This window comes from Morone saxatilis, unplaced genomic scaffold (assembly GCF_004916995.1).
Source record: "Morone saxatilis isolate NCDOM2014 unplaced genomic scaffold, NCSU_SB_2.0 Contig24, whole genome shotgun sequence".
Taxonomy (NCBI): domain Eukaryota; kingdom Metazoa; phylum Chordata; class Actinopteri; family Moronidae; genus Morone; species Morone saxatilis.
The window spans coordinates 6,873,247-6,887,115 of record NW_023339807.1 but is presented as its reverse complement, the minus strand read 5'-3'; the positions used below and the strand labels follow the sequence as shown (position 1 = coordinate 6,887,115).

Sequence of the window (13,869 nt, the reverse complement as noted above, 5' to 3'; positions counted from 1 at the left end):
TGTTTGACCTGAATGGAACAGAACCTTAATTAGTATCATTGGTAACACCTGTTTTCACCCGTCTACTTATTTATGTCAAAATAGCTGCTGTGAAAAAGGTCTGTTGGCATAGCCTGGAGTTGTAATAGAGCCTTAAGTCAGATGTAGCTGACTGCACCTAACAGTCTCCTTATCTTTGCAGGTCAGAAACTGTTCAGCTGTCACATGTGCAATACCTCCTTCTCAACAAAGGGCAGCCTAAAAGTGCACATGCGCCTCCACACTGGCTCCAAGCCCTTTAAATGTCCCTTCTGTGAACTCCGCTTCAGAACTTCAGGCCACCGCAAAACCCACATCCAGTGCCACTTCCGGCCAAGCAGCGAAAGAAACAAATCCAAGCGGTCTGCCTCGTCGAGTGGTCAGGCCAATCAGGGTCAAGACCCAGGGACGGGGCAGGCTGTGGCAACGGGCCAGGGGCAGCAGCAGTCAGTTTCAGAGGCTCTTCAACCCGTGGGTCTGCTACAAACCCCCAACTCTGACCCCAACATTTACCTCCCAGCCAACCAAGTCCTAACAGGGCAGTTTGACCAAAATCTACTGCAACCAGGACTAGTGGGACAAGCCATCCTGCCTGCCTCCATGTCAGGTAGGGGTTGTGGATGGGTCGACACACTCACACCCAAAGACACACACATACATACACATAGAAAAAGAAACAACCTGTCATTAATCATGCAGAACAGTGGAAGATAAGAAATTAGCATATTTCACTTGGAGTGCTATAATCAGCAGTCTGTCTGTCTGCGTACCGTGGTCAGCAGGCATAATTTGGAGTGGATGAACTGCCCAGAGACCGTAAAACAGAGGCACTGAATGTTATTATCCCAAAGAGTCACTGTGCGGTGTAATGTATGACCCACCAACAACACATTTTATCGGGATTTGGCACTTACTCTGATCGTAAGGCGGATGATTAATGCACCAAAGTTTGAGAGTGTAAGTGAACTGCTGCAGGGATCATCATTTTTAGTGTCGTCCGATCTGTAATCAGTTGGCAGCATCAACACTGTTGCTTAGGACAAGATGAATTTCAGCGTGATTCCTGATGAGGCCAATGCTGGGACGACGAAGGTGCTTTATCACCACAATCCACCTCATATGAACTGCCTTTCGGCCAATCACAGGATACTATTTGATGGTTTTCAACACAAATGTGCCTTTTCATGCTACCAAAAATCCTCAGAAGAGCCTCTGAACATTCACTTAAGATGTTCGTAGTCAGCTTAGCTGCATTTTCGAGGCAGATAAAACATCCAAGAAACACAGAAGGAGAATCTCTTTTAGGTCTCTGTAACAGGCTTTCACCTCAGCAGCTGAGCATTGAAGGTTCTGCTGTGTGCGCAGTGTGAAATGTGGATAAAATAGCTTCTCTAATAGAATAAAATTGGTAAAGGAAATGATGCTAAGCCTTGACATAGAAAGAGGATTTTTTAGAATCCTCGATTATGGTTCCTATTCACAACTAACACTTCATTAATGCAAAGTCTATGTCGCATTCTGAAAATCAAATCGGCTTCCTTTCCTCAAGTTTGGACTAGAATTGCTCTTTGTCTTCCACGAAATTGAAATAACAGTGCAGTTTCTAATTTGAAACAAACATATTAATAAAAAAAGTGAATTGGTTAGGTTTACAGTGCTATCTAAAAGCTAAATGAGGGTGTTACTGAGCAGCTGTGATTTCTGAATGCAGCACCACGCACATACTTTCTCCCAAACACTACAATTTATTTAAAGTTAAATATGTTGACTGAAGTCTGGCTACCTTCTGCAGCCATGAAATTACTTTCCCCACACAGCTCTTGGAGCATGACAGTTGGGGAGGTGGCCAGAAATGTTTTCCAGTCATTGTTCTCTTCTTCTTTCACACACTCCCTCTGTTTTCCGCATTTTTGAGAGAAGTCCATAGTTCAGTGCGAGCAAACCTTTCCTAAAAAACCTCTCTCCTTTCATCATCTGGCAAAAGACTGATAACATTGCCAGATTTCCTTTGTTGTTACACAGTCTTTTGGTTGCACTTATTCATGAGATATTCAGTACTCGTACTTCAGGGATTTTCTTGCACCAGCAGAAACCAGTCAGGGCATTATGGTATCTCAGAAGCGTAGCAGTGCATATAATGGACTGTATGTCATGCCGTCACATCTGGCCTTTGAGATGCAATGTGAAATTATGCTGCCTCCAGGGTCATCAAGGTACTTCTAATTTATTTTATTTTTTTAATCTACAGTGGCAGACATAGCTCTTGCCCAATAGCTCTACCTGCCATAATCTGCCTGCTGGCAATCAATCAGTTTCTGACATTAGCATTTGGTTGAGCTGAACTGTAGGTATTTATAAAATATAAACACATAATGACATCTCTCCCTCTGCTGCTTTGAAGGTTAATTTGCACAAAGTATTAATATAAAAAAAAGTAAATATTTGTGTGTGTGTCTGTGCGTGTGTTTGTGCGTGCTGCAGCTGCTGGAGACCTGACTGTGTCGCTCCCAGATGGCCTGACCACACTGGATGGCATCCACCTGCAGTTGACGCCTGCCAACCTGGTGTGCCCCAACGTCCAGATCTCTGGCATCGACACCAGCAACATCAACAACATCACACTACAGGTTATACACCTCCTGCTAAACCCTGTGTTGTTAGCCACCGCCGCCTTACCTTTTCTGTTGGTCGTGAATCAAGTTCTTAGTAAAGGGTGTTGCCTTTGTTGTTGCCTCTTTGTCATGGGTTAATTTCATGACCCAAAACTTCACATGGAAGCTTGAACCATCAAACTATCAACCTAAAATGAATACATGAAACATCAGTTTGCTGCAACACTGCTTTTGGGCTCATGAGTCGTGACATGTTCTATAAATATGTTTCATGGCATCATATTACCTTTATATTAGCATTATATAACGTGGTCATACATAATGTATGATTAGCCTAGCCCACTTCTTGTTTATAGCATTGTTTCCAAAAAAGCAAAAGTTGTCAAATAGTTTATACGTATATAATATTTATAAAGACAGAGTATATAAGCCACCGAGGTTTGAGTACATAAATATCCTCTGATTACATCTTGCCAATTACTAATCTTGTTAATATAGTATTTTGTTAATCATTTAATTAATCTGTTTGTAGTTCTTTGCTTTCAGTTTAAACCTTTTTTCAACAAAGGCCTTCAATCACAAGGCTTTTTTTAAAGATGTATCTTTTAATTGAGCAGTCAACTTTATAATTCATCCTGGAGTTTATATAATTTGGTCTCATTTGCAGATTAGTTTGTGCGAAATGGTTGTTGGTCTGTTGGTCTGTTTTTGTATTATCAGCTTTATTTTAGGTAGAATAGTTCTTACTACTAGGGATTTTTACTTGCACATTTCACGCACACAACTATAAATACAAAACCACCCAGTCAAACTTGTAATTAGGGAGTTTGTTTGTAGCCAGGAGATAAAAGTTCACTAAATGTACAGCAATGTTGTGGTAAGGGGGATTTCAACAACTATTAATTGGTTGTGCTATTTACTGCTGCTGCATCGCCATTGTGACATCTCATTTGCTAATGATGGTTCATGCAGGGCATCTTGAGGCCATAGCTCTACAATGGCGGTTTGGGTGTTTTTGCCTTAATGCGACTAGTGAGCGTATATGCACTAAATCAAAAGAGCAGTCTAGTGGAGGAGAAATCCTACAATCCCACAAGAGCACCAGAACGAGATTCAACAGAGCTGTTTTATGGGGAGCCCATTATGAGTTTTGTTCAGTCAGCTGTAAAAGTAATAAATGGAAACTTTGTTTTTCGACACATTGGATCTACACACTGGGGCTTGAATGTATTCAGTTTTTTTATGGTTAACTAAAATTTTAATATTGGAATTTGGTAACATTGTGCTGTTACTCCTATGTGGCATACAACCTCATGTTAAGTAAAAACCAAAAGGATGTTTATCATGTCCTCCACAGTGGTGCATTGTATGTATGGCCTTTTGTCATTATGAAAAATTATTACTTGTCAAAAACTTCATACACATCATGGTAGAATAGATTGGAAGCAGCCTGAATAATTTTCATGATTTATTTGGACATCAGATCTTTTAAACCGTCAATCTATTTAAGTAGATTATTACAGTGTCAATTTGTATGTTCTTAGTGTCTCTCCATCTACATGTGCTGCAAAACCCACAAATTATACACGTAATTACATTCTCTGGAGGTTGTTGAAAGTGATCCCTAAAAAAATAGGATATATTCTATAAGGAAGTTCAGAGACAGTGTAGGCCAAACATTATTTGATTACAAGTTTCCTTCACAATTCTTGGAATGCATTTCACATGACAGATTAACAAGGTCGAAAAGTGATAGAATTTTCCTGAATGACCCTGAAACCATTTTCAAAAAGCAATCATCTTCCCTTAGGCTGTTTCTGTTTCCCCCATACAGTTCTACAGTTGTCACTCTCTCCTTCCTTTCTCAGCGTCACCCTTCCTCTTTCATCTGAAGTAGTACTTTCTCTTCCAGATTGACCCTGCCCTCCTCCAGCAGACCTTACAACAAGGCGGCCTCCTTTCTCAACCCCTGAGTGTTGACACCACTGGCCTCGTCTCCCACTCTGGCAGCCAGCTCATGTCCACCACTGACCCCTCCGTGTCCGCCAACGTCGTCATCCACCCACTGACCAGCCTGGCCCTGCAGCCCTCCGCCATCACACCTGCTCAGGTCACAATGGCCAGCCTCTCTGAGCAGGATGCTACAGGTATGTGTGATGGCCTCAGCCGGGGTAAATTACTAAGAAGATACTCTCTGTTATGAGCTGAATAACTGATCTATGCTTTCCTGTGCATTCTGCAGGGTCTCAGGACCTAAGCCACGTCATGGGCAGCTCGGGGTTGATAGCCGGAGGCGCCAATGGTCAGGAGATCACACTGACCATCAACAATCCCAGCCTGACTCAAGCCCTTGCCTCAGCTTCTTGTTCCGGCGCTGCAGCAGGAAACCCTCAGGAGATCACCCTCACCATATCAGGTATGGAGCACTTTATACAATGCAACTATCAATAAAACATAGAAATACACAGCTACATACTGTACACACTTACCTTGTCTTTTCACAAACTGTCAGTAACAAACAAATAGATTAAATAAAAAATTCCCTCATGGATCTGTAACACGTTTATTGATTTCCTTGCTCAGACGAACACATTTGCAGGCAAAGGGAAAAAAACAGATGCAACAATAACTCACAGCCCTTCCTTTCATTTTGAAGCCGCTTCATAAATCAAGATAAAGCCTCAGTGTGTTAGATTATGAGTGATGCATCGTCTTCACAAATCAATTCTCTATGTATATCATCTTGTGAATCAGCTGGGGATATATGTTGTATCCACACCTTAAGTTAAGATAGATCATCCCCTGTATTCTTCAGTATTTCCTCTGGGCACTACTTGGACTTTTCTTTCATTCAGTATTCCTTAACTAAATCAGGATTTACTGTGATGTGAGTCAAGTCCTTTAGACTAAGGCAATACCAAACTATTGTTATATAGAGCCTTATTTTTTTGTTTTTCTTTCTCTTGAAGCCACTCCAAGACATTGAGTGGAGTGGTTTCTTCCACAAATTGATTTTTTTTCTTTCTTACTAGAAGCAGTCCAAATTAAGTGATGATGGATCACAGTGCATGGGTTCCAAGCAAAATGTCTAAAGTCATTCAAGACTTTCTCATTTTATTGAAATTTGTGTACATTTCACCATTGCTGGGAGAAGAAAATATTCTACATCTTATTCTACCCTAATATAAGTGCCCCCAAATTGGTCTAAGGAGGCGAGTAAAATAAAACTAGATGACAATTTTGAGGAGTCATTGGGTTCAGTCTTGAAATTTTTTATTGCCAGAAGAGGAAGCTTAAATACATCATCAGGGAGCCCCGGCCAAAATAACAAACACACCCAGCCCTAAGTAGACACAAAAATCCCAATACTAACTAAACTTCCAAACAAACAAAAAATTCTTAATCTATCTTCCTAAAATAGGAACTTAACAAAAATGGCAGCTCTCCCCATAAGGGCTTCCTGGCAGTTAGTCACAATTTATATAAAAACCCAACAGATAACAACAGTCTCAACGTAATGAATAGATTGACTGGAAACTAAAAGCAAAGTGAACACCTCCTTTAGCCTTAACCAGACAACATCAGACAAAACTGGCCAAGAAGAGACTGGTAGTGCAGCTTCTCAGGCTTTTAATACCTTTAATACCTGTCCCAGCCAGTAGCACAAGAGAGGAGGAGGAGGAGCAATAACCAAGGCCCACAGAGCCCGAGGAGCAACACAGCACAGATTTTACACAATTTTATCCATGTATGGGGGACGTAACAATAAGAAAAACCAGCAGAGCTTGAAATGTGAATGAATGTAAGAGATATGGCACATTTTTCCTGAAATAAAACATGCTATTTTCCATACTTTCACAGGTCAGGATCTGCTCGCCCAGCATAGCAACCATAATGGTGCCGAAATGAACGGCAGCATCAGGCTGGCATCACCACTTAATAGCCAGCCCACCAGCGCGACCCTGACTATCACCAATGACCACCTCCTACCTCAGAGCCCCGCCAACACTGGAATGGCAGGTTAGGACTGGTATTAATATGTGTTTTGTAGTTTTCTAGTTACACAGAATATTGAAAGCCCTGTTCAGTCCCTGAAGCAGCTATTATGTCTTGCAGAGGTGCTCTTGAGTAAGACAGTTAAAGGTTATTTTGTAACCTTGGTTTTCTAATGAAAATTTAATGAAACACTCACTCTTTGGGGATCTCATCTTTGATGTGAATCGCTTGAAGTCATTATGCCACAGCAAGGTCAAAATTTTGCGACTAATTTTCTACCTTACTTAGCTACCAGGAATTCATGGTAACAGAGAGACTAACCTCTCTCTTTTAGTCAGCTTTGTTGGACACAGCCCCACTCTGGTGAGTCTGATAAATGCACACAAAAGCCATCTTTGACCTGCGCAAGCCATCGTTAGTTAGCTCCGCTCACTTATAACACCGCTTAACTCAGGGCCACCACTTTAAGTCAATAGGATGGCAACAAAGCCAGAGATACCCAGCTGGATGTTGGGCAAGTATCTACACAGTAACCCACTTGAGTAGAACTGATTAAATTGCTACCCATTTGATGGAATAAGCACGCACACTAAGTGGGAGGTACTTGTCTGTACTGCTGTAAGCCATTGCAGTCGCTTCCGACATATAAAGAATGAGACACTGCGTAGGTAGAGTCTCATCTCTTGCTGGTTTAAACAATAAACATTGTCACTGGCAGAAGGGCTGAGCTCTCTCTCTATAAATGCGACTAAAGATAAAGCCTTTTCTGGCCGTCAGATATGACAGGTGGAGAGTGAAGAGTAGAAACCAAACAAGCAGTAGCAGCAGTACTTCAGTTACAAAAGGCTACATGACAGGTGAATGGGTGGATCTAGTTCACTCACATGCTAATCCAGCGCAAGGGGGAGAGCAAATGCCACCATGAGCGTTACCTCAGCTTAAATTCCTTTAATGGTTCAAAAGGAGCTTCCCTTACCTCCAGCAGCAGTGATAGATCCCAGAATAAAACATTAATGGAGTGGCTCAAACACTCTCTCAATCAATGCCCTTTTCATAAAATGGCATCCTAAGGTGTGTGCCACCACTATTGAGTCATCAAAGCATATGTGTGAAGCTGAAATAGCTGCCGGAGAGACTTTTATGGTTGAATAAGGCTTGCCCTGGCTCACACACCAATGAATGCTGCCCTGACAAATTGTCTATTTACTTAGCATCATCTCTTAAAAGAGAAGTAATAATCTCCTGTAGGCCTAAAAGCCTAGAAATGACACACCCTGACCTTCATGTCCTTGGTAATCTTTTATGGGGTGCAAATGTTTGTATACTGTACACACAACTATCAAGATGATGTACATTTGACTTTGAAAACTCTATATGTGAAATATTGTCAATTAATAGTTGTGTAGACTTATCCATGATAGGGAAAGTAAAGGGCTTATGTGCTGTGAAGTGAGCATCTATGATTTGTTTTGTCAAAGATGGCTTCCTGATTGTTCTGTTGACTGGCTTGTCACCTAGAAGCTTAATCAAATATTCAGTCTCATCTCTCTCTTTTCATTACCCTCGTCTCTCAACTCAAGTGGAAAACATTCCCATTCTGTTTTATAGAGACACTGAGAGCATGTCTGCTTTCATTGATTAGACTTAAGCATTCCTGTCACTCACTATGTAAATATGGTTCAACCTGCGCTTTGACTGATAAACTTTACAGGGCCCATATTAGCCTTTTTATTAAAATCAAATATGGGCTACTGTTATTCAAGGCTAATTTAATGGAGGTTCCTCCCTGACCACAACTAATGAATATGCGATTCTTATTTTTAGTTAAGGAGCAAAGCACCAAAAGGGCTTTGATAGCCAGCTGGTTGCAGTCACTTCAACATATACAGGTACACATGTTTCAGTCCTGACAACGATCTATGTGCTGCAACCACTGGTCCAAACTCACAACTCACAGTGAGGCCTGTAACCATAGAAACATCCAGTGCAGCGTGGAAGGATCCCCCCCTACAAAAAATTAATCTGTATATCTTGTAATGAAACCATCCTTCATTAGTTTCATTGTATTTCATTAGTGAAAGGCTTTAAATGGAGAGTTCTAGTGTCAAATGGCCATAATGCTATTTCAGAGGCGCTTTTGTTCAAGAAAGAAAAGCGTATTGTTGAAACATTCATCATCATCTGCAGTTGTTTAATATCAAAAAGCCATTAACTTGCACTTAAATTCATAAATCCCCAAGATTTCTAGTCCGATATATTTGGCAGCACTAACATGTACTGGTGGTAACATCAAGTGCTGTTTCATTTTACAGATCCCAGACTTCTGGGTGCAAGGAACACCCCTTGAGCAGCTACTTTGTCACAAATGCAACAGAGGAGCAACTGATGTATATCTGTTTACAGTGCAGCCAAACATTCTTCAGTTGGCAATGGCAGTAATTTATCATTGCTCCGATATGGCTGTAGGAGATTGACCAATAGATAGTAAGGCTGATATCACTTTGATAAAATTATAGTAACTCAATATCAGTAATGCTGATGTTTCCTGTGAACCCCTCTTGTGTAGGTAGGCTATATGAATGCCACAGACAATAGAAAACCATCACATAAAGAGGTAATTCTAGAATATAAATAACAATAAAGGGGTATTACTGAAAAATGCATGTATAAAAAGTTCTTCATGAAAATCTTATGGATTACAAAATAGTTAGTGAGTTTACTATCAAAGAAGAGTAAAACATTTGGATATTTATTCTTAAAAATGACTCAAAACAATTAATCGATTATCAAAATAGCTCAAGAATAAGTTAATAGTTGACAACAAATCAATGGCCAGTGTTCCCGGTTTAGCAAAGATCTTAATGGTCACCATTCAAATGCACTTTGCAAGAATTGGGTGTTAAAAACTCTACCACTCTAACCTTGTGGCCCATCTCTCACCTGTCAGTCTCCAGCCTACCCCCTAGCACCACCCTGTCACATACTACAGTGTCTCAGAGCCTAGTGATGTCACCAGGAGGCGTGGCCAGCGATAACAGCGTCACACTGACACTGGCAGATGCTCAGGGTATGCTGGAGGGTGTCACTCTAAACCTCAATACACAGGTAAGTAAAACAGATGCACACAAACACACATGTAGATTAGCAATCTGTGCTCACACAATTCAGAGGCCATTTATTGGGATTTTTTGGAGTCATGACTGATTGATTGATGATGTGATGGTATCTTTTGATCTTCAGGGTCAGACCTTTCCTGCGGTTCTGAATGATTCCAGTCTATCAGGACAGCCAGCCAGCTCGGGCCAGCAGGTCATACTAGTCAGCCACCATTCCCAATCCACAAATGGAGCGTCAGACAATGGATACAATGTGAGTGTGTCTGTCTTCTATGTGTAGCATGCTATCTAAGATATCTGGAGTAGGAACTGTAAAACAAAGGTGGAAGTAGGATTACATTGATTAATTGAGCAAGTGTTTAAGATGGCAATCCAATAATCCGCTGTGATGGATTACTTATCACAAGAAGTGTCTACCAGTTGGTATTTATGCCAACATGAATAGAAATCAGAGGATGTCTACAAGATATAAAAAACACATCCATCAATCTCAGAAAGTTTGGATTTTATGGATGTACCACGAGGTGTCTTAACTTTTTCCAACATCTTGCCTGTTTTGAAACAAGACTTGGCTCATGAGACTACCATCACGTATTGCAAGCATAAGTAGCCTATTGTAAAAAATGGAAAATATTATAAGAATTGACATTTTTGTGTTTGATCCAGATCACTGATGACAGCCATAAAGGGGGGAAGGACTGCCAGGCGGAGGCTGATAATCGGAACCAGTGTTACTACTGTAATCAGGTGTGCCAGAACGCCAACACACTGCGACGCCACTGTAGACAAGCTCACGGCAAGGACCGCTGTCACGTCTGCAGTCTCTGTAACAAGGCCTTTAAGCGAGCTACACACCTGAAGGTAAGAACCTGTGTATAAAACAGTGGACTTGGATGATACATTTAAATTTACACTCCTATTGGCTCATATTTAATACTGATCTACTGCTTCCTCTCAGTAAACAAAGTGGCCACTTATTTAATGACAAATTTAGCTTTATATATGAATGAATAAAACTGATTAATAAAACTCTCCAGGTTTTATAAAAACAATAAATCAACTCTCACAAGTCTCATTTTTAGTCAGTGGCTCCACCTTGGGCTGGAGAGTGATAGATTCCAAGAGCCAGTGAGGGAAGGGATGCCATTAACAAAGTGCGTCTCACTTTTTGAAGCAAAAATAAGGGTAATTGATCAAGTGGCATTACAGATAGTCTCCTACAAACTGTTAAATCTTGACAACAAAACACTTAAACTGAGAGGTGTTTTGAAGCCGACTTGAGGATAGGAGCATGTGTTCTTCTCTTTTCTGACGATCCTCTTCATGTGATTGAGACACTCAAGCATGTAAATGCCAAGGCTCTCAGATCAGGAGGAAAGACGAGAAGGAGGATATGGCTTTATGCACAAGCTCTCTCCCCACAATGTGTCATATTTCTAAGCAAAGGCCATAGCCTTCCACTTTGTCTTTCATAAAAGTAATGACACTGGGATTAGATGGATGTCACAGTGAGAGTGACCCGAGCTTCTTCTTCCCCAGACCCCCAGGATGCTCATTAGTCTGAGAACTCAGATGTTGATTTTAGATTTTTAAAAATGCCCAGTGGTGGGAAAAATAAATTGGAAGAGCTGTTATTTTTCACTTTATTGGCCTGTGGATAATAATTTGCCATCTAATTAAAGCTAGACAACTAAAAACCCATGGCTTTATAATTTGGGAACGGTGGGGGAAAAAATTTAAAGGTTTTAGAATTAATTTCAGGCATTTCTGTTCGACAGGCAGTGCTAGATTGGTTAGAGAACACCAGTAGTCTCTCACAGCGAGGACAACTTGGACTACTTTCAATCGTGACAGCCAAATAAATAAAGCACATTTGCTGTTTTGGATGAATCATATAATCTCTGCCTTTGACTCACTCTCACAATTACATGGTCACTTAAAATGACCATATAGCTTTTTCTGTCCCCAACACAGACACCAACACACACACACACACGCGTAGCATTTCGGTGTGTCTAGCCTCTGCGTATGCACGCTGTTGTACCCAAATTTGTTGTCTCGGATGTGATGTTAGAGGTCTAACTGTGCTAACGTTGTGTTTTCAGCTTCACGGAGCCAGCTGACCTAAAGACCGAGCATCAGATTAAAGTTTCTCTTAGTCACAGTCAGCGTGAGTGCTCGTCTGGAGGCACGCTCCATCAAAATACACTGATCACCCCGTTAGTTGACTCACTGCCATTGATAGCAGCTTTATTGTGAACAAGCCACTCTGGGACATAGGAGTAGGGGAATCTAAATCGTAAAATCAATAAACTTCAACTTCAGCATTATTGAACCATACACGTTATTAAGTGGAAACACTGGAATATCTCCTTTTCCTCCTCCTCTTCCTTCTCCTCCCCATCTTCCTCCTCCCCCCTCCGCTCACTTCCTCCGCTCTCGACCTCCTCTCCTCCCTCTTTCCCTCCTCCCTCCCGTCCTCCCCGGCGTCTATAGCCGTGCACTCGCCGCGCGCCGGCGTCCTCCATTTACTCCAACTATCCTCCTTCCTCCTTCCTCTTCCTCCTTCTTCGTCTCCCCTCCTCCTCTTCCCTCCTCCTCCTCTCCTCCTCCTTCTCCTTCTCCTCCTCCTCCTCCTCCCTCCATCCTCCTCCCCCTCCTCCCTCCTCTTACTCCTCCTCTTCCTCCCTTCCTCTTTCGCTCCTCCTCTTCCGTCTCTCCCTCCTCCTCTTCCTCCTCCTCCTCTTCCTCCTTTCTCTTCCCTCCTCCTCCTCTCCTGCCCTCCTTCTCCTTCTCTCCTCCTCCTCTTACTGCTGCCTTTCCCGATGTTAGACAGCCAAACAAAACAAAGTGCGCTGCAGCGTTTTTTGAACAAACTAAGGGTAATGGTCAAGTGGCAGTTACTAGCCATAGTCTTCCTACCAAAACTGTTAAAAAAACAATACTTGACAACAAAACCAGCTTCAAAACTGAGAGTGTGTTTGTGAAGCCCGACTTGAGGATAGGAGGCATGTGTTCTCCTTTTTTCTGACGACTCAGAGGAGAGAGGCGAGAAGAGTGAGAGGGAGAAGGAGGAGAGAGAGAGAGAGAGGAGAGAGAGAGGGAGAGACGTATGACATGTGAGATGAGATGAGGCAGCATACAGAAAGGAGGAGAGCAGGAAGAGGGGGACGCAGAGAAGAGGAGAGGAGAGAGGAAAGAGGAAGAGGGAGAGGGAGTTACCCGGAGTCCGAAAGGAGGATGCAGAGAGGAAGACGAGAGAGGGAGAAGAGGAGTGGAACAGGAGAGAGGAGATGGAAGAGTAGAGGAGAGAGAAGAAGGAGATGATAGAGAGCCGCCCTCGACGCAATGCACCAAGCTTCTCTCCCACAAATTGTGTCACCTCATTTCTACAAGCGGAACAGGCCATACAAAGACCTTTACCATTTGTCTTTCATAAAACAGTAATACACTGGGACGTTGCAGATAGGCATGATCCACAGCTGAGAGTGACCGAGCTTCTTCTTCCCAGACCCCAGGATGCTCATTAGTCTGAGAACTCAGATGTTGATTTTAGATTTTAAAAATGCCCAGTGGTGGGAAAAATAATTGGAAGAAGCTGTTATTTTTCACTTTATTGGCCTGGTGGATAATAACTTTGCCCACTCTAATTACGAAAGCTAGCCAACTAACAAACCCCATGCTTTATAATTTGGGAACGGTGGGGAAAAAATTAAAGGTTTTCAGAATTATTTATCAGGCCAATTTCTGTTTCGACAGGCAGTGCCTAGAATTGGGCTTACGAGAACACCAGTAAGTCCTCTCCACAGCGAGGCACAAACTTGGACTATTTCAAATCGTGACAGCCAAATAAATACAAGACTATTTGCTGTTTTGGATGAACATACTAATCCTCTCCCTTTCGACTCACTCTCACAATTACATGGTACCTTAAATGACCATTAGCTTTTTCTGTCCACACAGACACCAACCGACACACAACACACACACACACACACACACACCATACACACATACACTACTCCAGACCATGTATACAGTTAAGGTTGAAAGTTTACATTTAAGGAATAGTTCAACATTTTAGGAAATAACTTAGATTTTTGCCACTCTCAAGTCACCGTACTCTA

At 41.9% G+C, this 13,869-nt stretch overlaps 1 protein-coding gene across 1 annotated transcript in view; it reads left to right on the top strand.

Moving 5' to 3' along the window:
- LOC118335574 (zinc finger protein 236-like) overlaps nt 1-13,869 on the top strand; it is a gene marked incomplete at its 5' end in the record, with an annotated part of 56,597 nt that overhangs the window by 33,642 nt on the left and 9,086 nt on the right. The window contains 8 exon segments of the mRNA XM_035671929.1: nt 182-625; nt 2,500-2,645; nt 4,543-4,777; nt 4,873-5,046; nt 6,492-6,650; nt 9,574-9,731; nt 9,867-9,995; nt 10,409-10,603. Of these exon segments, the coding sequence (XP_035527822.1) occupies nt 182-625; nt 2,500-2,645; nt 4,543-4,777; nt 4,873-5,046; nt 6,492-6,650; nt 9,574-9,731; nt 9,867-9,995; nt 10,409-10,603 (1,640 nt within the window).